The sequence below is a fragment of the Hypanus sabinus genome, unplaced genomic scaffold (assembly GCF_030144855.1).
Source record: "Hypanus sabinus isolate sHypSab1 unplaced genomic scaffold, sHypSab1.hap1 scaffold_635, whole genome shotgun sequence".
In the NCBI taxonomy this organism is placed as follows: domain Eukaryota; kingdom Metazoa; phylum Chordata; class Chondrichthyes; order Myliobatiformes; family Dasyatidae; genus Hypanus; species Hypanus sabinus.
In genome coordinates, this window is record NW_026781491.1 from 131000 (window position 1) to 157263 (window position 26264).

Genomic DNA, 26264 nt, shown 5'->3' on the forward strand with positions numbered 1-26264 from the left:
GCTATGAAGGAAACATGAGAAACTTTTGGAAACTGGTTAATCGAAAAACAAAATGGTTAATCTCTACAAAACATTGCAGGTAATCAGCAGATCAGGCAGCAAATGTGGAGAGGAATAAATGGGCAGCATTTAAGCCGATCCCCTTGAGCATGTCTAGACTGTGTACTCCTCTGCTTAGTTGCTGCCTGAACTGCAGAGCCTCTTCAGCATTTTGTGTGTGTGCATGTTTGTATTTCCAGCAAATGCAGAATCTCTTTTGTTTCTGATGCACCATCAATAACTCACACTGAGACGTAGGCGAGATATCGGCTTTTATTGACTGGAAGAAGGAACCAGGAGTGAGTGTCTATCATACAAGGTCCTGGAGACTGAGGCCGATCTTCAGGCCGCAGGTCTCCTTTATACAGGGGCCTGTGGGAGGAGCCACAGGAGCAGTCAGCAGGGGCGTGTCCCGACAGGCACATAGTTCACCACAGTTTCAGATCTGTTTCAGAACACGAAATGCCTGTTGATATTGAGTGTATCGTTTATGGGAGCCGGTTTCTGCGTTAAGAAAGCTGCTGAGTTTTCTACACAGAAAAAAAACTGAGATATGGACGTGGAACCGGTCCCTGCAGAATCTTTTAATGGCACCATACTTACCCATAAATCACCGCGTTTAAAATTTCGCTGTCGTTTGAAGCACCGATCAAATGCGCAGGCGTCAGGATCGCAGCCGTCTCCGATAAATACGCATGCGCGCAGTATACAAAATGTCGGGAGGATCGGAAAGGTAAGGGTTTTTCTGACTCTAATTGGGTGACAATTGCTGTGAGAACCGGAGGCTGTCGCCCGCAAACTCAGCACAGGCCAGATTTTTTCTTCTCTCTCAGCCCCACGATCCGTACACGGGCCCCGGGGAGCTTCCGGCTAATCAGGGAATGGGAGCAGATAGATCTCACAGACAGAGCTGAGCTCCAGCTATCTGAATGCTAGGATTAGGAACTCGGAAAAAGAGAACAAAATCTTTCTATCAGCTGCTGAGAAAATCACTTTTGTTCTATCTCCAACCGCAGCAAGTGAAAATCTGCAGATGCTGGAAACCCAAGCAGCACACACAAAATGCCGGAGGATCTCAGCATTAGTACTCTTTTCCATAGATGCTGCCCGGCCTGCTGAGTTCCTCTAGCATTTTGTGTGTGTTGCTTGTTCTACCTCCTCTTGTTCTGGACTTTTCTACACGTGAGGACATGTTTTGACCCGTTCTGTCTTGGTACATAATGATATCAAACACCTTTGTCCTGGGCAACAAGTAGCCTTCAAATCACAAATATGCCAGACTCTAGTGAGTCAAACTACTGCCCTTCCCTTCATATTCATTGGCATTGCCATAACCGAGTTCATCACCGTCCGTCACTTGAGGGAGGGTTCAGCGGAAATATTTATGTAAAATACAGAAACTGGTTGTACCTGTTTGCATTTTGGTGATGCAAAATTTGCTGGAGAATTTACAAGTGGGAAGAAGGGGAGTGATATTTGGAAGTCTGACTTTTTAAAGCATCATTTAGTAAGAAAATTGCACACAGTGACATACAAAAGTCTGGGCACCTCTGCTCAAAATTCCTGTTCCTGAGAACAGCTAAGCGAGTAAAACAATGACCTGATTTCCAAAAGGCATAAAGTTAAAGATGACACATTGTTTAATATTTTAAGCAAGATTACTCTTTTGCATCCATCATTTACAGTTTCAAAATAATAAAAAAGTAAAAGGCCTGAGTTTGGACACCCTCCATAGTCAGTGCTTAGTAAAAAACCCGTTGGCAAGTATCACAGCTTATAAATACTTTCTGTCACCAGCCAAGAGTCTTTCAATTCTTGTTTGGGGATTTTTGCCCATTCTTCCTTGCAAAAGGCTTCTAGATCTGTGAGATTCTTGGGCCGTCTTGCATGCACTGCTCTTTTGAGGTCTATCCACAGATTTTTGATGATGTTTAGGTCAGGGGACTGTGAGGCCCATGGCAAAACCTTCAGCTTGTGCCTCCTGAGGTAGTCCATTGTGGATTTTGAGGTGTGTTTAGGATCATTATCCTGTTGTCGAAGCCATTCTCTTTCCATCTTCAGCTTTTTTACAGACGGTGTGATGTTTGCTTCCAGAATTTGCTGGTATTTAATTGGATTCAATTTCCTTATACCAGTGAAATATTCCCATGCAACTGGCTGTAACACAAGCCCAAAGCATGATCAATCCACCCCTTGCTTAACAGTTGAAGAGGTATTCTGTTCATGAAATTCTGCACCCTTTTTTTCTCCAAACATACCATTGCTCATCGTGGCCAATAAGTTCTTTTGTAACTTCATCAGTCCACAGGATTTGTTTCCAAAATGCATAAGGCTTGTTTAGATGTTCCTTTGCAAACTTCTGATGCTGAGTTTTGTGGTGAGGATGCAGGAAATTTTTCTTCGGATGACTCTTCCATGAAGGTCATATTTGTGCAGGTATCGCTGCACAGTAGAACAGTGCACCACCACTTCAGAGTCTGCTAAATATTCCTGAAGGTCTTTTGCAGTCAAACGGGTGTTTTGATTTTCCTTTCTAGCAATCCTACGAGCAGTTTTCTCGGAAGGACTTCTTGGTCTTCTGACCTCAAAATGACCTCCACCATTCCTGTTACCTGACATTTCTTAAGTACATTACGAACTAAGGAAATGGCTAACTGAAAACTCTTTGCTGTCTTCTCTTGCTTTGTGGGCATTATGTATTTTAATTTTCAGAGTGCTAGGCAGGGACTTAGCGGAGCCCATGGCTGCTGATTGTTGGGCCAAGGTTTGTGGAGTCGGTATTTATAAGGCTTTGAAATTTGTAACACCTGGCTTTTCCACAATAACGGGTGGGACACTTTAGAAACTGTTGTAGGAGGAATTATCTGGCAGAGCTAAGTCAAAGATGTGATAGGGATTCGATAGTTAGGGGAACATAACTAGAAGAGGATTAACGTCCTAGTGGTAAGGCTTGCAAGTGCTAGTGGGAGAGTCAAACTAAAGTTGCAGGCAGAGAGGGAGCCAGAATGACAGAACAAATAATGGAGGGGGTTAATTGAATTGAATTGGCTTTATTACTTATATCCTTCATATACATGAGGAGAAGAAACATTTACATTACGTCTCTGACTAAATGTGCAATGTGCAATTTATAGTCATAATAAATAGTGTGTACAACAGGCAGTCAACATAACATAGAGATACAGGATGAATCAGGATGAATTAGTCAGTCTGATGGCTTAGTGGAAGAAGCTGCCCCAGAGCTTGCTGGTCCTGGCTTTGGGATGTCTGCACCACTCTCTGCAGAGTCCTGCGATTGAGGGAAGTACAGTCCCCATACCAGGCAGTGACACAGCCAGTTACAATACTCTCAATTGTAGCCCTGTAGAAAGTTCTTAGGATTTAGGTCCCTATTTCAAACTTTTCAATGCTCTGAAGTGAAAGAGCACTGTTGTGTATTTGTCACCAGACAACCAGTGTGTATGGAACATATATTATTATATTGTAGCCATTACAGGAACTTGGCTCCAGCCAACAGTCTGAGGAATTTAGAGCGACAAATTTTTCTCTAGTGATCGCAGACTATGCCAAGAAACAAAGCTTGATATATTAAGTGATTTTAGTTTTCCATATATTGACTGAGACTCCTATACCGTAAAAGGGTTAGTTGGGGTAGAGTTTGTCAAATGTGCCCATAATCGGAATGTAGAATTCCCAATGTAGAAATGTGCAATAGGCTGTTAGGAAATGATCTAGGGCTGGTGACACAGAATAGTGCTCATAATGCCATGAGATTCCAAGTAATTATGGAAAAAGAGAGGTCTGGACCACGGGTTGAGATTCTAAATTGGAGAAAGGTCAATTTTGATGGCATCAGAAAGGATCTGACAAGTGTGGATTGGGACAGGCTGTTTTCTGGCAAATGTGCACTTGGTGAGTGGGAGTTCTTCAGAAGTGAAATTTTGCAGGTGTAGAGTTTGTACGTGCCTGCAAAACTAAAAGTAGAAAGGTAACTGGTGCAGGGAACCTTGGTTTTCAAGAAATATTGAGGCCCCGGATATTTTGTTCCTCTAAATACTTTAGACAGTTGGGTGCTACCAAGACTCAGTAATGACTGCAATATCGTAATTCCACACCGTGAGCTCATCCGACAATTTTTTCAGTTGTCTTCTCTTGGTTTTTAAAAGCTTCTCAATAGTTTCTGCTCTTTTGTTTGCCATCTCTTTGGCTTTTATGTTGGCTTTGGCTTCTCATTTCAGCCACGGTTGTGTCCTCCTGCCTTTCCAATGCTTCCACTTCTTTGGGATGTGTCTATCACTCAGCTCCCGAGTTGCTCCCAGAAACTCCAGCCATTGATGCTCCATCGTCATTCCTACCAGATTCCCCTTCCAGTCAGGTTTGGCCTGCTTCTCTGTCACAGAAACGTGGAGAAGGTCAGAACAGAAACATGCCCACTCTGGACGATCAGAATGGTAATCTGTACGGGAGACAAAATAGATGGGGGAGGTTTTAAATAGCAGTTTTGCATCCGTATTGACTCAGGAGATGGACACAGAGTCGATAGAGGTGAGGCAAAGCAGCATCAACTTCAGAGACCCTGGACAGATTACAGAGGTGGAGGTATTTGCTGTCTCAAGGCAAATTAGTGTGGATAAATTCCCAGGGCTTGAAATGTAGATCCCTGGCACCCTGTGGAAGGCAAGTGCAGGAATTGTTGGGATCCAAGCACAGATATTTAAATCATCCTTAGTGACAGGTGAGGTACTGGAGGATTGGAGGACAGACAATGTTGTTCCACTGTTCAAGAAAAGCTCTAAAATTAAGCTAGGAAGTGATATGTTGGTGAATTTCACAGCAGTAGTGAGAAAGTCATTGGGACATATGTGTAGGAACCGGATATATAAGTATTTGGATAGATGTGGACTGATTAAGGATAGACAGCATGGCTTTGTGCATGATAGGTCATGTCTAACCAATCTAATGGAGCTACTCGAGGAAGATATCAGGAAAGTGGATGAAGACAAGGCAAGTGGATGTTGTCTACATGGACTTTAGCAAGGCACTTGACAAAGTCTCATATGGGAGTTTGGTCAAGAAGGTTCAGTCACTCAGCATTCAAGATGAGACAGTAAATTGAATGAGACACTGTCTTTGGGAGAAGCCAGAGTGTGGTAGCAGATGGTTGCCTCTCTGACTGGAGGCCTGTGACTAGTGGTTGCAAAAAGGATCAGTGCTGGATCTGTTGTTGTTTTTCATCTATATCAGTAATCTGGATAGCAAATTTGTGGATGACAACAAGACTGGTGGTGTAGTGGACAGTGAGGAGGACTATCAGGGCTTTCAGTGTGATCTGGACCAGGTGGGAAAATGGTTTGAGAAATGGAAAATGGAATTTAATGCAGACCAGTGTGAGTTGTGGCACTTTGGTCTGACCTACCAAGGGAGGTCTTTCACAGTGACTGATCGGGCACAGGGGAGTGTTATAGCAGAAAGGGACCTCTTGAAGAAGAAAGTCCTTAATTCACTGAAAGTGGTATCACAGTTAGATAGAGACGGAAGGGAAGATTTTAGCCCAATGGCCTTCATGAACAAAAATACTGACAACAAAAGATGGATGTTATGTTGACTTGCAGAAGACATTGCTGAAGCCTAATTTGGAGTACTGAGTGCAGTTTTGTTCACAACCTACAGGAAAGATGTAAGGACTTTGAAAGAGTTCAGAGAAAATTCACAAGGATGTTGCCATGTCTGGAGGACTTGTGTTATAAGGAAAGATTGAACAGGTCAGGACTTTATTCCTTGGAATGTAGCAGATTGAGGAGAGATTTGATTGTGATAGAGGGGCATAGATAGTGTAAATGCAAGCTGGCTTTTACCACTGAGATGGGGTGGGATTACAACCAGAGGCCCTGGGTTCAGGATGAAAGGTGAAATGTTAAGGGTAACATGAGGGGAAACTTCTTCATACGGTCAGTCTTCCGGGTGTGGAATGAGCAGACAGCGCAAGAAGTGCATGCAAGCTCAATTTCAACATTTCAGAGGTTCATGTAGGTACCTGGATGGTAGGGGTATGGGAGTGGGCAGATTAAATAGTTCAGCACAAACTAGATGGCCCAAAGGGCCTGTTTCTGTGTTGTAATTTTCTACAAGAATCTGAAATATTACAAAAATTCACTCTGTCTTTTTAACAGCTGTGGAGACCAACCATTCACCTCAATAGGAATTTTTTATATAGCGTTAAAACTGTGGCACTTAAAGTTAATAATACATAAAAAAAAATCCCAGATGCACATCAAGAAAGACTATTTGTGTGAGACTGTTTCAGTTACTGTGGGGCCAGGCACCCATGCAGCTTACCAGGAACAGAGAATAATACCAATGGAGAGAGTCCAACTCAGCCAAGGTACAAATTGGAGATGGCAGAAATGCCCCATTCTTATAGAAACAGGAACAGCATTAGGGAATTGATGGTCATTCCAGACTGTGCCCAGTCAGGAGATGATTTATCTGTCCAACCTGGGTTTAACCTCACTGTATCAGTGTGATTCCAGATCAAACCTTGGCAACTCAAGTAATCACATCTGAAATGTTGTCCTAAACCCATTGATGGATTTTGTAAATCTTTTACAGGTTAAAAATGAGAAGGAATTTATCTCCAGGAAGCTCAAACATGGCACACCAGTTTTGTTGTCTCTGTCCAGATATTTAAGAAGTGGGGTAAGGGATTCAATCGACCATCCTTCCTGCTCAGACTGTGGGGAGGGATTCACTCGATCATCCTTCCTGCTCAGACTGTGGGGAGGGATTCACTCCGTCATCTGACCAACTGGCACGCCCGTCATTTTACACAGGAGAGAGGCCGTTCACCTGCTCAGACAGTGGGAATGTATTCACTCGGTCATCACAATTGAAGGTACATCAGCACATTCACACTGGGCAAGGCCATTCACCTGTACTGTGTGTGAGAAAGGATTCAGTCAGTCTTCCCACCTGTGGACACACCAGTCAGATCACTCTGGGCAAAGGCTGGTGATCTGCTGAATATCTGGGAAAGGATTCACTCAGTCATCTGACCTAATGGCACACCAGCGTGTTCACACTGGGCTGAGGCCGTTCACCTGCTCACAATGTGGGAAGGGATTCACTCAGTCATCCCACCTGCACAGTCACAAACGAGTTCACACTGGGGAGAAGCCATTCACCTGCTCAGTCTGTGGGAAGGGATTCACTCAGTCATCCACACTACAGAGTCATCAGCGAGTTCACACTGGAGAGAGGCCATTCAGCTGCTCAGTCTGTGGAAAGAGATTCATTCAGTCATCTTACCTGCAGAGTCATCAGCGAGTTCACACAGGGGAGAAGCCGTTCAGCTGCTCAGTGTGTGGGAAGAGATTCACTCAGTCATCCCACCTACAGAGTCACCAGCGAGTTCACACCGGGGAGAGGCCGTTCACCTGCTCAGACTGTGGTAAGAGATTCACTCAGTCTTCCACCCTACAGAGTCATCAACGAGTTCACACTGGGGAGAGGCCGTTCACTTGCTCAGAATGTGGGAAGAGAGTCACTGATTCATCTGCCCTACAGAAGCATCAGCGAGTTCATACTGGGGAGAAGCCGTTCACCTGCTCAGAATGTGGGAAGAGATTCACTGATTCATCCACCCTACAGAAGCATCAGCGAGTTCATACTGGGGAGAAGCCGTTCACCTGCTCAGAATGTGGGAAGAGATTCACTCAATTATCCAATCTACAGAGACATCATCGAGTTCACACTGGGGAGAAGCCGTTCACCTGCTCAGTCTGTGGGAAGAGATTCACTGATCCATCCACACTACTGAGTCATCAGCGAGTTCACACTGGGGAGAAGCCATTCACCTGCTCAGAATGTGGGAAGGGATTCACTCGGTCATCCTACCTACAGAGTCATCAACAAGTTCACACTGGAGAGAAGCCGTTCACCTGCACAGAATGTGGGAAGAAATTCACTTGGTCATCCACACTACAGAGTCACCAGCGATTTCACACCGGGGAGAAGTCGTTCATCTGCTCAGACTGTGGGAAGGGATTCACTGACTCTTCCACCCTACAGAGACATCAGCGAGTTCACACTGGGGAGAAGCCATTCACCTGCTCAGAATGTGGGAAGGGATTCACTCAGTCATCCCACCTACTGGAACACAAGTTAGTTCACACTGGGGAGAAGCCGTTCACCTGCGCAGAATGTGGGAAGAGATTCGCTCACTCATCCAACCTACATAGTCATCAGCGAGTTCACACTGGGGAGAAGCCGTTCACCTGCTCAGAATGTGGGAAGAGATTCACACACTCTTCCACCCTTCAGAGACATCAGCGAGTTCACACTGGGGAGAAGCCGTTCACTTGCTCAGAATGTGGGAAGGCATTCACTCAGTCATCCCACCTACTGGCGCACCAGTCAGTTCACACTGGGGAGAGGCTGTTCACCTGCTCAGACTGTGGGAAGGGATTCACTCAGTCATCCAACCTACAGAGACATCAGCAAGTTCACACTGGGGAGAAGCCGTTCACCTGCTCAGTCTGTGGGAAGAGATTCACTCAGTTATCCCAACTACTGGAACACAAGTCAGTTCATAGTGGGGAGTGGCCATTGTTATGAATCCCTAGGTTTCGTTTGATATGGACTGTCATTTTAAGAGAGATTTAGAAGGTGAATCAGTCTGACTTGCAGCTTGTTTACATCACTCGCAGCTTGTTTTGTTTTAACCGAGGACACAGACACTCAGATTCAGATGGAGACGGATGAAAAATGGAAGGATTGAAACCAGGGAACTAGTGGCCAAAGGTCACTGTTTAGAACTTTCCTGTGCCCACAAGGGTGGGTTAATTATCCATTCACTGTACATCGAATGTGTGGTTGTCACCTTGTTTGATCCATAGATGTGTATCTGATTTGAGGTATCCTGTGAAGTCCAGTTATGTGTTAACCCTTGCCTGGGTGTGACGTGGTCATTCATTTGAAGATGATACCCCTCATGACAAGTCACTTTCGGTGATAATTTGTATGTAGATTTGTAAAGATGACTGATAAAATCTACAGCAACTGGTCTCTCATTTTACCACTGTGGAACCTATAGAACAGACAGACAGACAGACAGACAGACGTACTTTATTGATCCTGAGGGAAATTGAGTTTCATTTCAGCCGCACCAACCAAGAATAGTGTAGAAATATAGCAATATAAAACCATCAATAATTAAATAATAATAAGTTAATCTTTGCAAGTGGAAATAATTCCAGGACCAGCCTATTGGCTCAGGATGTCTGGCACTACGAGGGAAGGTTAGAAAAGTTTGATGGCCACAGGCAGGAATGACTTCCTGTGACGCTCAGTGTTACATCTCGGTGGAATGAGTCTCCGGCTGAATGTACTCCTGTGCCTAACCAGTATACTATGGAGCGGATTGGAGTCATTGTCCAAGATGGCATGCAACTTGGACATCATTCTCTTTTACGACACCACCGTCAGAGAGTGCAGTTCAACCCCCGCAACATCACTGGCATTACGAATGAGTTTGTTGATTCTGTTGGTGTCTGCTACCCTCAACCTTCTTCCCCAGCACACAACAGCAAACATGATAACACTGGTCACCACAGCCTCGTAGAACATACTCACCATCGTCTGGTAGATGTCAAAGGACCTCAGTCACCTCAGGAAATAGAGTCGGCTCTGACCCTTCTTGTAAACAGCCTGTGTGTTCTTTGAGCAGTCCTGTTTATTGTCAATTCGTATCCCCAGGTATTTGTAATCTTCCACCATGTCCACACTGACCCCTTGGGTGGAAACAGGGGTCACCAGTGCCTTAACCCTCCTCAGGTCCACCACCAGCTCCTTAGTCTTTTTCACAGTAAGCTGCAGATGATTCTGCTCGTACCATGTGACAAAGATTTCCACCATAGCTCTGTACTCAGCCTCATCTCCATTGCTGTTCGACATAACTGCCTTCTCTCGACATTTACCCTGAATTACAAATATCTCTCTCATCACCTATTTTGTGGATGAACTGAACATTCATACTTTACCATCTGAAGACTCCAAGCCTTGTTTCCCCCGAGCTCAATAGTTTGGGAGTTATATTTACACACATATATACACATAACACTGTTAATTTTCATTTAATTTGCTGAAGTTACTATAGTATAAATGGATACTAATAAGCATTGTTGTTTTCACATCAAAAACAGACTCCAGTAGTAGTCTGTTGCTGCTGGTTCGTTTCTGAAGCGTTAAGGTTCGTAACAAAATGGGGCCTGCTTCTGGGATATGATCAAATTTGAGGATTGATTAATTATCAATTTCATTGGGGAAATCTCTTTTGATTTATTTCTGTTTGGAAAATTTGCAGCAATGGATGTTGATCGATGTCAGGAAGCGCCAACCTCTGTGGCATTAGAGGACGCCAGAAGGGTTGAGTTGTTGAGTATTGCTGAAAGGTTAAAACTTGCTAAGGTGAAATTGACAATGAGGAGATGCAGAGGATAACAGCTTAACATTATGTATCTGAGGGGGTGTTTAAAGTGGAGGAGTTGGAGGGGTTTCCTGAAAGTAAACCTCGTGAGCTTGAGCTCCAGTACAAGTGAGAAAAATTAAAGATGGAGGCTGCGGAAAGGCAGAGGCAGTTTGAGGCTAGAGAGGCAGAAAAACAGACAGAAAATTGTCTCATAATGTGTAATAAAGGGAAAGGCTTAGCTAGCCTATACTGCTTTGCCAGTTGATGAAGCAGCTGATTTTTTATACTGCACCAATCATCGCCACTGGGCTATAAACGTGCAAGAGCAGTGTGTGGTTCAGTGCTTTGCTCAAAAACACTCACACTGCCTCGGCTGAGGCTCGAAAACATGACCTTCAGATCACTAGTTCAACACCGTAACCAGCTGGCCACGCACCACACATTATGACCTAGTGAAGCAGGCTGTGCTCAAAACTTATGAGTTGGTCCCAGAAGCATAAAGGCAAAAGTTTAGAAATTTGAAGAAACCTGTGAAACAGACTTATATGGAATTTGCTTATGAGTAATTTGTGTGTATTGCCCGCTGGTGCACATATAAAAAATATAAATAATGATTTTAACAGCTTGAACGAGTTGGTTTTAACTGAAGAATCCAAAAAGTGTGTCCCTGATGACATAAAGATGTATTTAGATGGAAATGATGCTGCCACTATGCAGGAGTCTGCTAGATTAGCAGATCAGTTTGCTTTAACTCATAAGGTTATGGTTACCCTGAATAAGAGTTTCGAAAAGAGTAGCAGGGATAACCAGGGTAAACCAGAAATTAATGCTGGGATTTGTCACAGTTGTCAAGTTTTGGCTAAACCTCATCAGGTCAGCCCAGTGGCCCCACTCCGACCTATACCTGCATTCTGTGAACCCTTTTCTAAAGATATAGAGAATTATGTTGGCCCATTGCCAAAGCCTAAAGCTGGCCATCAGTATCTGCTAACTATTATGTGTACTGCGTCCAGATTCCCAGAGGCAATGCCTCTCAGAAATATTAAAGCTAAAACTGTGGCGAAGGCTCTTACTGAGTTTTTTTTTACTTTATTCGATTTGCCTCAAGAAATCCAGTCTGATCAAGGAAGTAATTTTACATCTGGGTTATTCCAGCAGGTAGTTTCTGAACTGGGAGCAAAACAAATTACATCGTCTACATACCATCCAGAATCACAAGGGGCTTTAGAAAGATTTCACTATACCCCCAAAACAATGATTAAGACATACTGTGTTGAAAATGGAAACAACTAGGATGAAGGAATACATTTGCTTTTGTTCGCAGTAAGAGAGTCGGTTCAGGAATCATTGGGCTTTACTCCATTTGAACTCGTATTTGGACGCAGAGTGAGGTGACCTTTGACCTTGTAAAAGGAGCGGTGGATTGGTAGGGATTTACATGTTAACTTGTTAGACTATGTTTTAAATTTCAAAAATAAACTACACCAATTCTGTGGTCTAGCGAGACAAAACTTAAAGATTTCTCAAAACAAAATGAAGTGTTGGTTTGATAAGCAGGGTTGTGAAAGAAAATACCAGGTGTGAGATAAGGTGCTTGCCTTATGTTGACGAATCCACTTCAGGTGAAATTCAATAGACCGTATGAAATAGTCTCTCAATTTAATGATGTGAATTATGTTATTACAACACACAACCTACGTAAACTAACACACCTGGCACACATAAATATGATAAAGCCTTGTTTTGACAATCAGGCACCATCTGTGTGTGTTGTTGTCAAAACATATGAATCTGGCAACCCTGAGCTTGAAACAATTGACTCGTCTGAGACTTTTTACAAGCCAAACGTGGTCCCAGTTCGGCTAATGAACTCCGTTGTTCCAGAAAACATTGATAACAAGTCGGCTCATCTGCAGCCAAAGCAACAACAACAGCTGAAGGAATTAATTCTGAAGTTTAAAGATTTCTTTCCCGATGTTCGCAAGCAAACCACGGTCTCATTACATGATGCAGATATTGGTCAAGCCAAACCGATTAAACAACACCCATATCGCATGAACGTAGAGAATGTAAATTGGCTGAGCAATTGTTGTAAGCGTGGAAACAGATTCAGTAGGTCTCAGGGGCACAGATTATGGGAAGGTAAATGAAGTAACAAAAACAGATGCCTATCCTGTCGCTAGGATAGATGATTGCATCGATAAAGTTGGAATAGCTAATTTCTTACAAAGATTGATCTGTTGACAGGGTATTGGTGTGTTCTATTGACGGACAGACATAGAGAAATTTCTGCCTTTGCGACACCATCTCGGTTGTATGAATACAATGTTTTGCCTTTTGGAAAGAAAAATGCTCCAGGAACATCCCAGAGAATGATTAATTTTGAAATTCGAGGGTTAGAACACACAGATGCCTATATTGATGACTTAGTCACAGGGAGTGACACTTGGGAAGAGCATATCTCTGATTGGTAAGAAGGCTCTGAGAAGGTTTCTGGGAATGGATGGATATTATCGTAAGTTCTGTAAGAACTTTCCTGCTCTCGCTCTTCCTCTGACTAATCTCCTGAAGATGGGTGAAAAGTTTGTTTGGACTGAACCTTGTCAGGAGGCATTTGATCGATTGAAAGATATTATTTGAGATTAGGCCAATCAATGTAGTATTCTCAGCAAATTTAATTAGCAGATTGGAGCTGTGGGTGGCAACACAAGTCATGGGTGCACAGAGAGTAAAGGAGAGGGCCAAAGTGACAACCCTGTGGGTTATGTGTGCTGAGGGTCAGAGAGACAGAGGAGATGGAGCCCACTCTTACCACCTGCTGGTGATCTGACAGGAAGTCCAGGATCCAGCTACACAAGGCAGGGTGAAGGCCGAGGTCTCTGAGCTCCTTGTCGATACTTCATGCCTTTGTATGGCTTCTGCTCTGCCCATGACTGCAAGAAACTGCAGAGAACTTTGGAGAGCAGAGAACATCAGAGAAACAAGCCTCCACTCCATGGACTCTCCCTACACTTCCCCTCCCTCGGAAAAGCAGGCCATGTACACAAAGAACCTCATAACCCGGACATTCTTGCTGCAAACCCGCTCCCACATTGGCGGAGAGATACAAAAGCCTTAAAGTGCGTAACACCAGGCTGAAGAACGGCTTCCTGTCTGCAGTTATAAGCCAAATGAATGATAAAATGGACTCGGCCTCACAATGTAACTCGACGTGACCCTGCACCATATGTCTATCTGCACCGCACTTTCTCTGCAGCCATAATACTTTGTTACAGTTATTTTTTTGTTGTCTATGAGCTCAATGTACTGTTGTAATGTATCGATCTGTGTGGATGTTACATCAGGCAAGATTTTCACTGTAGCTCAGTACGTGATGATAATAAGCAAATACACCACTTTAATTGTGTGGAAATATTAGACAGACTGAGCTTCTGCTCCGGAACCACAGAAGGAAACTGACCAGTTGTCATTTCTGTGGAAAGCAAATATATGGAAAATGCTTCAATCTCACATTACGATCTGCGGTAACTGGGATCAGGTGACTGGCGGTGGGTCTCCCATATCAATATCAGAATCAAGTTTAATAGCACCAGCATATGCCATGAAATTCGTTGTCTCTGCGGTAGCAGTAGAACCTAATTAACAAAGGATCTTAACAATTGTGACTTAAAGTAAGTATATATATATATATATAGTACAAAAATATAAAAAAAATGTAATAAGCTATTCTAATTGTGTAAATGTAATAATCTAATTTAATTGTGTGGAGCTATTTGATCCGGATCTCACTGCGTTCTCTGAAAGGGACAAAGGTGAAGCTACACGTACACGTAGAACAGTGACCCGCAAATGCTGCAGATCTGCAGAAAAACGAGAACAGGAAACGGGATCAGGTGACGGGTGGAGGGTCTCCCTCCTGAACTGGTGACTCTGCTCCTCGGCCCTAACATGCTGCCCGACCCATCCGCCGCATTCCCCACATTATTCCATATTTACACCAGATACATGTCTACTTTTCCACACCATATCTACCGCGATCCCTTTCCCTCCACCCTCAGGTCACAGAGTCACGGGCTCGATTCCCATCCCCTTTTTCAGAGACTGGGATCACTGGTTCAACCGGTAATGATGTTCTGCATTTCAATGTGTTCACCTCTCAGTCCTCGATTCTCTAAATGACATTTAGAGTTACCACATTTGATCTTTCTTCAGGTTATGACCCCACCTCTCCAGGGATCAGTCAAGTGAATCTTCATTGCACTCTCTATAACAAATACTCTCTAACCTCATTGTTTATGGAATTAATTTCCATCTTCTGCAGCTCCGTGTTGCCCCAACCATTGAGCTCCCACCCCTGTCACTATTTTCACCTTCCACCTCCCCCCTCACCTGAATCCACCTCTCACTCCCCAGCTCATGCCCCATCCCTACCCCTCACTTCTTTTCTCTGACTATTTCCCCTCCACTCTCAGTCCAGAGGGAGGGTCTCGGCCCGAAATGTTTACGGTCCATCTCCCTCCACAGATGCTGTCCGACCCACTGAGTTCCTCCGGCAGTTTGCTCTTTGGTCTGTATAACCCGTGTTAATATGGGGAGCGGGATTTTACACCATATTGCAGGGTTAGGGTTAATGGATTTTTCGGTGAGACGACAACATTAATCAGGGGTTTCATCACTGAATCCAGTGTTGTGGGACGTAAAGTCCCCTGTTATGTGTACGGCTGTGCCGTGTTGTTGGTGGAGTGGGCAGCGTGGTGTTTGTCTCGATTCGGGTCACAACACCAGAATTGCCAGCGGGATCCACACACAGTGTATTAGTCAACAGAAAACCTCTCGTCCCTGCAGTCTTTGTCTCCTGGTAAACTCAACACCCTGACAGTGTGGACCATAGATACCCCATCCTCTCAGAGTCAGGGAATCACTCAGACAGCTGATCGCTGAGAGGAATTATATTTATTGGTCATTAAAGTTCGCCCAGATTCGTTTGGACGGATTTGATGTGGAGTTCGGGGTGTCACAGTGACAGGCCCGGACGGCCGAACTCTCTCCGTTGTCCAAACATCCTTCCAGGTGAGGCGACACTTCACCTGTGAATCTTCCGGGGTCGCCCGTTGTGTCCGCTGCTCCCGATGCGGCCGCCTCGACACTGGTGACACCGGCTCCTCCGCAGTTTTGTCGGGTTGGAACGTTTTTAACGGGTGTCGATATTTTTCTTCCCTTTTGTGCGGGAGGGGTGGGTTTTGGGGGTTGATGATCGGGATGCCGTCCTTTCTGATGCGGGGGGTGGGGAGGGAGTTTCATTTTTTTCTCTCTCTGAACGACTTTCACGATTTCTTTGTTTCATGGTTCTCTGGAGAAGGAAAAAAAACTCAGCGTTATTTATGAATTCCTGCTTTGATAATAAATTAATCTTTCAACCATCCGCTCCGAGCGGGACTTCCCGGTGTCCAGACATTTCAATTCCGATTCCCATTCCCGTTCCGACGTGTCATCCCATCCCTTGCCAAGATGAGGCCACCCTCAGGGTGCGGGATCAGCAACTTGTATTCCGTCTGGGTGCCCCCACCCACCCTGATGGCATGGATATCGATTTCCCCTTCCGGTGAACAAATTTACCTCACACCCCTCCGTCCCACTCCCTCTCATCCCCTCTGTCTTTGTACGTCCTCTCACCTGCTTATCACTTCACTCTGGGTCCACTGCTCCATCCCTTTCTCAATATATTGAAGTGTACCTGTGAGTGTCGATACTCAAAATATCCTCACACGTCAGGTGTTACATGGTTCGACCTTCATACATCCAGTTTAGTGTTTAAATATATAAAAAGTTAAAGAAGCTAGAATCTTTACATAAATTATTATCGCAACTAAACGAATAGAAAATATTGTATTTCGGAAGTGACAAATCTTAATGGGAGGAGAGCAACCATTTGGGAGGTTTGGAAATGCATTTCATCTCGTTCATTGCCTCACTAAGTTACTCTTTTTCCTATCAACACAAAGAGAAAAAGAGTCTCTTTTCAATCAACTACAGTTGGTGGAGCGAGGTCAAGGAGTTAATCAGCTACTTATGATATGAAATGACGTAAAACCAGCTTGTAGCCTAGACTTTTTTTTCCATTTGGCTTCCAAAACAAAACTAAATTTATCCAGGTGTAGAAGAGGATTTTGGATGATTAGCTTGTGTATTTTTCTTTCATTATTTTCGACTCTTAAACATAGGTTTCAATGTTCATTCCGTGCTTAATATAGCTCCTTCCTGGAATCCAATGGTATCCATTGGAAAGAGCGGAAAAATGCTTGCATTTGTGTACAGGTATTTCCCAACTTCCTTGGACAATGGGACGAGCGAGAAGGAATTTCACAAATACCTAAATAAAAAACAGTCACAGCTCCAGGATTTCACCAAAAACAATCAAATATCCTAATGTTATCAGTGGTATTTCTCCCCACCAGCCAACACCCCCGCTTCTGTAAAATTCGCTCTATTTAATATGCGGGGTTGTTAAATTCCGCGCTTGTTTATATTGACTTTTTTACAGAGGTGTCAGAGCGGCGCTGCTGTGAGCTCTGGTAGCACTGCACCCCTGAATGTATGAGATAGTACAGTGTTAAATGCAAAACCCTGAGCAGTGTCGATGATCAGAGGGATCTTAGACTCCAAGTTCATCGCTCCCTGGAAGAGACTGCACAGATTGATCGGGTGGTTAAGAAGGCAAATGGCATGGTTGTCTTTATTAGTTGAAGCACTGAGTTCAAAAGTCATGAAGTTGTGTTGCAGCTTTGTAAAACTTGTTAGCACACATCTGGAGTGTTTCATACTGTTCTGGTCGCCCCCATTCTCGGAAGGATATCCGGGCTTTGGAGAGGGCGCAGAAGAGGTTTCCCAGGATACTCCCTGGATTAGAGGGCATGAGCTATAACGAGAGGCTGGACAAACTTGTGTTGTTTTCTCCAGGCTGGGGTGAGACTGGATGGACGTTTACAAGATTACGAGAGGAATAGGTAGAGTGGACAGAGGGTAAGTTTTTTTCCTGGGGGTTTGAAATGTCTGACACATTTAAGGTGAGAGGAGATGTGAGGGGCAAATTTGTTTATTTCCACAGAGTGCTAGGAAGCTGGAAACTATGCCTGGGATGTTAGACCCCACCAGTCACGTGATCCCATTTGCCCCTCCCATTTAACCATAGATGTAACAATCTCTTTGTGCATGTTCACAATCTCCAGGTGGGTGGTCACGCTTCCTCCATGTTGTGTTGGGGAAATCTGATGTTGGCCCCTGAGTCCCGTTAACTTCCCCCCAACTGGCCTCGTTTCCTGAGGCTCCTCACATTTGTCCTGGAGCTTTATGGCTGTTGTGTCTTCTCCCGGACTGGGGTGGGTGAGAAAGGAGAACGTCCCAGGTTGTGGGGATCTTTGATTTCACTGCCTGCTTTACTGAGAGACTGGGAAGTCTCGGGGTGAGAATGTTTCCTGTGATGTGCTGATCTGGACACAAGGACACACATGCAACCTCTGCCAAGGCTCGAACTAGCAACCTTCAGATCTCTAGATGAACGCCTTAACCACTTGGCCACGCGCCAACACATGTGATAGTAGAACACTAAAGAAAACACAATGTTTCCCTTTAAATTATCCTGGTACCAATTTGTTTGTTATTCCTGGAAATGTGTTCAGTACAGTTGTTGCTAACAAGGTGTACATAAGTAATCTCAGGAATGATCGGCTTTATGTATGAGGAGCATTTGATGGTTCTGGACCTGTGCTCAATGGACTTCAGAGGGATGGTGGGGGTGGTGGAGGGATGTATGGTTAAGTAAACCGACTGAATGCTGAAAAGCCTGGATACAGTGGACATGGAGTGGATGTTTCCATTAGACAGCGAGTCTGTGATCCGACAGCACTGTCTCAGAGTAAAGATGCTTCTCTTTAAAACTGAGATGAGAAAAAAGAAATTGGCCTTAAGGTGTCTGATCTGTGGAATTTGTTGCCACAGAGGTTGGTTGAGGCTCCAATTTGGATATATTTGTGACAGATTAATATATTCATGATTGCTGAGTAGCTTCAGGTTTACAGGAGGAAGACGGGGATATGGTGTTGGAATAAAAATCAGCCGTGGTTGAATGATGCGCAGACCAGATGTATCGAATCACCTAATTCTGTCTTATGTCTTACCATGACTGAATGATGGCTCCTTCTTATCCCATATCGTTCTGTGAGATGTGAGGGACAATAAAAGATTGTTCACTGAGATCGTTAAATCTGCCTTCAGTGTTTAAATTTCAGTGAGTTTTGTTCTTAGTAACATTAAGCAGAAATGTTTAGTTCTCCTTTTCATTATTAATGTGCTTCATTGTCTCTCTGGTTAAAGTTAGACCTGTGGTGAGAGATTTATTGGAAGAAAAACCCCAACTGGAGGCAAACCACGACTGAAGACGAGGGAACAGCAACAAGTGAACCAGCCCGAGGACTGAGAGCACCGACTGGAGAGAAACCAATATGACTCGGAGATTCCAGTGATTCAGTCAGGAGAATGTTTGGTGAGTCTCGTTTACTCAAACACTGGTCCTTTAGATATTACATACCTGTACAAAGGAAGGTAGGAAATAGTGGGGAGTGAGACTGAATGTGCCCAGAAGAACCAGTTATGTCTCTGTCAGACCCAGTTGCAATCACTCCAGGTCTGGTAATGTGCTTCCAGCAGCCCAGCCCTTTGGAACCACTCCCATTCCCTCACAGTGGTCACTCAGTTCAAGATTTTGCATCCTCTGATGTAGCTTTTGGTCAGTTCTGAGTGGGGAGAGGGAAAGAGAGGGGAGTGTTTATACTGACTGTCTTTCAAAAACATTAATTGTTTGAACTTGCTGCAATCTCTCTACCCATACCCTCTACTTTCTCAACCAAATTATTGACATAGATGACAAGTAGCAATGGGCATAACCTCAGGGAACGTCACTAAGCACGGGACTCGAGTCTAAGAAACAGTCTCTCACCATCACCCTCTGATTCCTACCACCCAGCCATTCCCAGGCTCTGGGGCTCTGTAACAAACTCAATGTTAACAGGAAGATTAGTCAGTGATTAAGATGATGAGAGAATTGTGGCCTCCTGAAAGGACATGCGAGCTGAGCTGTCTGATTCATTGGACCAGATCCACCCTCGTTGACAACGTAATTTACCCCTTGCCCATCCACCCACGTCATATCACCCACAGTACCCCAACCACCCTCCATCCCGCCAGTGGCCCCACACCCTTCTGACCATTCATCACACACCGACACATAGACAGGCCCCTTTCACCCACGTCCACCCTCCCAGCTTGGGGAACCACAACAAACTGATCCCGCGATCCCGACACAGTGCAAAACTAACACCAGGGATGCAAGACTGGAGAGCCCCGGAGCCTCCAGCTGTCCGGCTCGGTCCCGGCCCTTTGCCCTGGATTTACACAAACCCGAGATTAACCCCTTCCTCACCGCCACCTGAACAGGAGAAACACCCGCATCAGCTGGGGTTGAGCTGCAGTTGGTTCCCGTATGTGTTAAAGCTCCCCGCTGTCGGATATGGAGACCAGAATCGTACGCGGTAAAACCATATAACAATTACAGCATGGAAACAGGCCGTCTCGGCCCTTCTAGCCTGTGCCGAACGCTTACTCTCACCTCATTCCACTTAACTGCACTCACCCCATAACCCTCCATTCCTTTCCTGTACATATACCTATACAATTTTTTTTAAATGACAAAATCAAACCTGTCTCTACCACTTCCACTGGAAGCTCGTTCCACACAGTTACCACTCTCTGAGTAAAGAAGTTACCCCTCGTGTTGTCCCCTAAACTTTTGCCCCTTAACTCTCAACTCATGTCCTCTTATTTGAATCTCCCCTACTCTCAATGGAAAAAACCTGTCCACCTCAACTCTGTCTATCCCCTCATAATTTTAAATACCTCTATCAAGTCCCCCTTCAACATCCTACGCTCCAAATAATGAAGACCTAACTTGTTCAACCTTTCTCTGTAACTTGGGTGCTGAAACCCAGGCAACATTCTGGTAATTCTCCTCTGTACTCTATTGACACCTTTCCTATAATTTGGTGACCAGAACTGTATACAAAACTCCAAAATCTGGCCTCGCTAATGCCTCCTACAATTTTAACATCACATCCCAACTCCAATACTCAATGCTCTGATTTATAAAGGCCAGCATACCAAAAGCTTTCTTCACCACATGAGATTCCACCTTCAGGGAAATATGCACCATTATTCCTAGATTTCCTCACACTGTCTACAAGCTTTCTCTATTTGTGAACTAACCTCTTCTCTCCTAGTCTCTTCAATTTGATTCCCACCCCCCAACCATTCTAGTTTAAAGTCTCCCCAGTAGCCTTCACAGATCTCCTGCCAGGATATTGTTCCCCCTAGGTTTCAAGTGTAACCCGTCATTTTTGTACAGATTATTCCTGCTCCAAAAGAGGTCCCAAATGATCAAGAAACTTGAATCCCTGCCCCCTGCTCCAATCTTTCAGCCACACATTTATCCTCCACCTCATTCCATTACTACTGTCACTGCCGCGTGGCACAGTCAGCAATCCCGAGATTACTCCAGCCCTCCCTTCTTGCTACCTCTCTCCCTCACTCTCAATTCTCTCTAACCCCTTTCTTGTCATCACAAGGATGTTGTCAGGTCTGGAGGACTTGTGTTATAAGGAGAGATTGAACAGGCCAGGACTTTATTCCTTGGAATGTGGAAGATTGAGGGGAGATTTGATGGAGGTATACTACAATTATGAGGGTTAGAGATAGGGTAAAAGCAAGCTGGCTTTCTCCACTGAGATGGGGTGTGACTATAACCAAAGGCCATGGGTTAAGGGTGAAAGGTGAAACGTTCAGGGGAACATGAGGGGAAACTTCTGCCAGGTGAGTTTCCAAAGAGATCACCAGCTCGTAACCCAGCACGGATGGAAAGCGTGCAGGGGAACCGGCTAGATTCGAACTCGGGACCTTTCGTCCTGAAGTCTGGCACTGATGCCACTACGCCACCAGCCAGGTCAGGAGATATTGACATGGCATTGAAACTGTGGCACTGTATATTAACATTACATAAAGGAAAACCCCAGCTGCATGTCAACAAAGGCTATTTACGTGAGAGGGTTTCTGTTACTGTGGGGCCAGACACCCTTTCAGCTCAGTGGGAAGAGGGACTAATTCAAATGGACAGAGTCAAACACAGCCAAGTCACAGATTGGAGATGGCATAAGTGCCCCATTCTTATAGAGCATCAGAGAGTTTGAGGGTCATTCCAGATACCAGCACTGTGCCCAGTTGGAAGGTGATTTCACTCTCCAATGTGTTGAACTTCACTGTAACAGTGTGATGTCGGATCACACCTTGGCAACTCAAGTGATCTCATCTCAAATGTTGTCCTTCACCCACTGATGGATTTTTAACTCTTTTCACAGGTTAAAATCGACAAGGAATTTGTCTATGGGAATTCAAACACAACACACCAGTTGTGCTGTCTCTGTCTAGATATTTAAGGAGCAAGTGATTCAATCCGCCATCCTTCCTGTTCAGACAGTGGGGAGGGATTCACTCGGTCATCTGACCAACTGGCACGTCCGTCATTTTACACAGGGGAGAGACCGTTCACCTGCTCAGACTGTGGGAATGGATTCACTCAGTCACCTCAACTGAAACTACATACTGAGCAAGGCCATTCATCTATTCTGTGTGCGGGAAGGGGTTCAGTCGGTCTTCCCACCTGTGGACACAGCAGGCAGTTCACACTGGGCAGAGGCTGGTCATCTGCTGAATTTGTGGGGAAGGATTCACTCAGTCATCTGGCCTAATGGCTCACCAGGGAGTTCACACCGGGCAGCGGCTGTTCGCCTGCTCAGACTGTGGGAAGGGATTCACTTGCTCATCTAAACTGAAGGTACATCAGCGTGTTCACACTGGTGAGAGGCCGTTCACCTGCTCAGACTGTGGGAAGGGATTCACTTGCTCATCCACACTAAAGGCACACCAGCGAGTACACACAGGGGTGTGGCCATTCACCTGCTCTGAATGTGGGAAGGGATTCAGTCAGTCATCTGATCTACAAAAACACCAGCGAGTTCACACTGGGGAGAGGCCGTTCATCTGCTCGGACTGTGGGAAGGGATTCAGTCATTCATCCACCCTACACAGTCACCAACGATTTCACACTGGGGAGAGGCCATTCACCTGCTCAGAATGTGGGAAAGGATTCAATCATTCATCCACCTTACAGAGACACCAGCGAGTTCACACTGGGGAGAAGCCATTCACCTGCTCAGAATGTGGGAGGGGATTCACTCAGTCATCTGATCTACAAAACCACAAGCGAGTTCACACTGGGGAGCGGCCATTCACCTGCTCAGTCTGTGGGAAGGGATTCACACAGTCGTCCAAACTATTGGCACACCAGTCAGTTCACACTGGGGAGCGGCCGTTCACCTGCTCAGACTGTGGGAAAGGATTCACGCTGTCATCTAATCTACTGAGGCACCAGCGAGTTCACACTGGGTAGAGGCCGATCACCTGCTCAGTCTTTGGCAAGAGATTCCCTCGGCCATCTCCACCAAATGTGCATGATTGTCAAGTCAAACTTGAGTTTCAGGAAGGTATCAAGGAAGAGCAAGAATTCACTCGCAGAGAGGACGGAACCTTCTGCCTGAGGGCGGTTTCTGCCCAGAACATTTGGGCGGACCCCGCAGCGTCACAGTGGCAGTCCGAGAGCAGCGTCACAACCCGCGGTAAGATGCCGAACTTTAAATAATTGTTGAGACTATTTCAGGGAAAGGAGCACTGCTGTCACTTCGTTTGGGTGAACTCCGCCATCGGGATCATCGCACACAGGCACTTCCTGAAAACGGCGCAAGGCTTAAGAAGAGCTCGCGGACCTTCAAGAGGGTTCACCCAGTTTGGAATCATAACGATCCAGTAGAGAAACGGAGGTGCCGGTCCGAAATCGTCTCCGAAGTTCGACAGGCAGCCAGTTTTTCACCTGATCCTAATGCTAATGCTACTGCCACTGCCTTATGACTTATGACTATCCTTGACTAGACTAATGACTGACTTACCGCTGGTTATTTATGACTACTGACTAATAATTATTAACTGCCACGCTTGCAAAAATAAAAATAAAAAAAGGAAAAAGAAGGAAAGCTGTTTGGTCATTGAGTGGAATCCAGTTAAAACCTTCGGGTAGGCGTATTCAGTCCCTTGCAGGTGGGGAAGCTGCACATGGGAGCAAGAACTCCGACTTGACAGTGAAAAACTGGTTGACAGTGAAAATACTGCTTGACAACACTGTTTGACCAGGAAACAGAAATCTGGGAGCTTTGAGCAGGAACAGCAAGAGCAATAACCTGGAGTCCTGAAAAAGGAAGGAAATCAAGTTCAGATAAAACAACATCAAAGCATCACTAAAAAGTTGTACTCTCACCTGTGAAGCGGTACAACATCCTTGAAAGTAATTTTGATTCGGATTTCCAGTATCATTCTTTAATTTTTCATACATCGATAAAACTTCCAGGTAGAGCTTAGTTAGTTGGAGAGAGAAAAAAATAAACACATAGCTTTTTTCCCGTGGCTCCGGAAGTTGATTAATTTTCAGCGTACATTGATGATCAATATAAATATATGTTCCTGCAGTGAGATTTGCTTTACTCAGCACGCGACCGGACGGAAGTTGTGGCCACAGAGAAACAGAGAACAGAGGGAAACAGACTGTGACGGGGCCTCGGGATGTGAACAAGGATAAAGCCGGAGATATGCGTGGACAACGAGGGAGCAGGTCGAAGATGGAGATGGAGTTGAAAAAGAAGGAAAATAATGCACTCTTGCTATATTTCAGCCCGATCACGTCTCCCTCACGGTGAAACTCATTAGTCTGCAATGAGATTAAATTCTGTTCAGAACGAGACCGGACGTGCGGACAGAGAGAAACAGGGAACAGAGGAAACAGATTTTCACGGGACCCAGAATGTGAATGGAGATAAAGAGGCAGATAGGAAAGGACAAAGCGGAGCAGTTCGGAGATGGAAAAAGAGTTGGAAAAGTAAAGAAACACACTTACCCACACACACACACACACACACACACACACACACACACACACACACACACACACACACACACACACACACACACACACACACACACACACACACACACAAACACTCCGCTATGTTTCAGTCTGATCACGTTCCCCTCACCGGCGTGGGGGAAGGAGTGAGCGAGGACAATGTGAGAGATATTGGGAGTAAAACACCGTGAGCGTCACTGAAAAGGCTGAATCAGAAACAACGGAGAGAATGGAGAAAAGGGAAAGGATTCTTCCGAACTGGACCAACCCAAAGTAAAACACTGTCAGATGTAACGGAGATTATTAAAATAAAATCGGCGGGGCCTGACTATAAACCCTCCATCCGGGTGAATTACAGCTGAGGTGATCGCTACATATTACACATTTGATGAAGGACACATTTCACCTGTACGGGGTAAACAGCGAGTGAAATATATCATCACAAAACACATGCGTATTTCAGAGCGCTCAGTTGTTACCCGTGGTTCTACATATCGGCAAGTGGATAGATTTTGGAGGAAACATGGCGTTTGACTGAAATCTCCGGCAGAAACCAACAAGTCGCTCTATGATTTAAGGAATTTGGTTAACAGTTTCAGCCGGTATTTCACCGCGTTCTTCAGCTCCTCTCTGAACTTGCTCTGAGTCACGGCGTAAATACATGTGTTGGTGCAGGAGCTGAGGATCTGCAGCATCGTCGCCGTGGATTCTGCTATATAAATCGGATCCGTGTCCGAGTAACGAGGGATGTTTACAATCAGTACGTAGATATCAAAAACCAGCAGAGTTAACCACAGAAATATGAAACTACCGGTTATACTGAATAGTAAAACCATCGATTTCCTCCGGTTCTCCGTCTCCAGGTCCTTCTCATTCTTCCCGTTGCTGCGGCCCCGGAGCCCCATCCGGACTTTATTTGCGGACAAAATCCGCCTGACTGTCAGAGCATTGAACAATAAAATCAGAACAAACGGGAGACAAGGCATGAAAATGCGATGAATCATCTGAAATGCGGCCCACGAGGGAGACGTATAGAAACTGTCTTTGGTCACACAGCCATAGAAAACTTCATCAATTATCACCAAAGGCTCCAATGTAAAGTAGAAAGTGATACTTTCTAAACAGCCCAGAACACTCACTGTCCCGATAACCACTGCCCCCGTTCTTTCGGTGCAATATTTTGTTTTCAGCTTTTCACAACAAATGGCCACAAATCTGTCACAGGTGAACGCGACTGTCAGCCAGACAGAGACCCCGGTGCTTGCTAAAAGCAGGCAACGAACAACCCTACAAACGGGAGTCCAATAGAGGAAGGAAGAACTAAAGTATATGAAAACAGTCCACTTCAGCAGAGGGTCAGAGATAACGACCAGGAGATCGGCCGCTGCCATTCCCAGCAGGTAGCGAGTGATGCATTTGGAGAGACCGCACTTTCCTCGGGACAGGATAACAATCGCCACCAGGTTAACTGCAAGAGAGAGGGAAAGAAGCAGAGAAATTACTGACCTGTCTGGGCAATAGAGCAAAATATTATGATCAGACATCAACTTATGTTTTTTCTCTCCTACAAATGATGGAAACTGGACCAGAACATATGAACACGCTGACAGTGTGCAATATCGGCGTGACAGAGAACTCTCCGCGAGTTTT

The 26264-nt window shown here is 45.0% G+C and overlaps 1 protein-coding gene and 1 long non-coding RNA gene across 2 annotated transcripts; both read left to right on the forward strand.

The window, feature by feature from the left end:
• Positions 1-748: 748 nt before the first annotated feature.
• Positions 749-23651, forward strand: LOC132389715 (zinc finger protein 91-like). The gene is made up of 4 exons (XM_059962279.1): positions 749-772; positions 6649-8645; positions 16756-16819; positions 22320-23651. Exons 2-4 carry the CDS (start codon positions 7096-7098, stop codon positions 23052-23054), a joined length of 2349 nt encoding a protein of 782 aa, XP_059818262.1. The 5' UTR covers positions 749-772; positions 6649-7095; the 3' UTR covers positions 23055-23651.
• Positions 9120-22316, forward strand: LOC132389716 (uncharacterized). Its single transcript, XR_009510651.1, has 3 exons — positions 9120-14175; positions 18875-19043; positions 21964-22316. It is a non-coding gene; the product is annotated as an uncharacterized LOC132389716 (long non-coding RNA).
• Positions 23652-26264: the final 2613 nt, after the last annotated feature.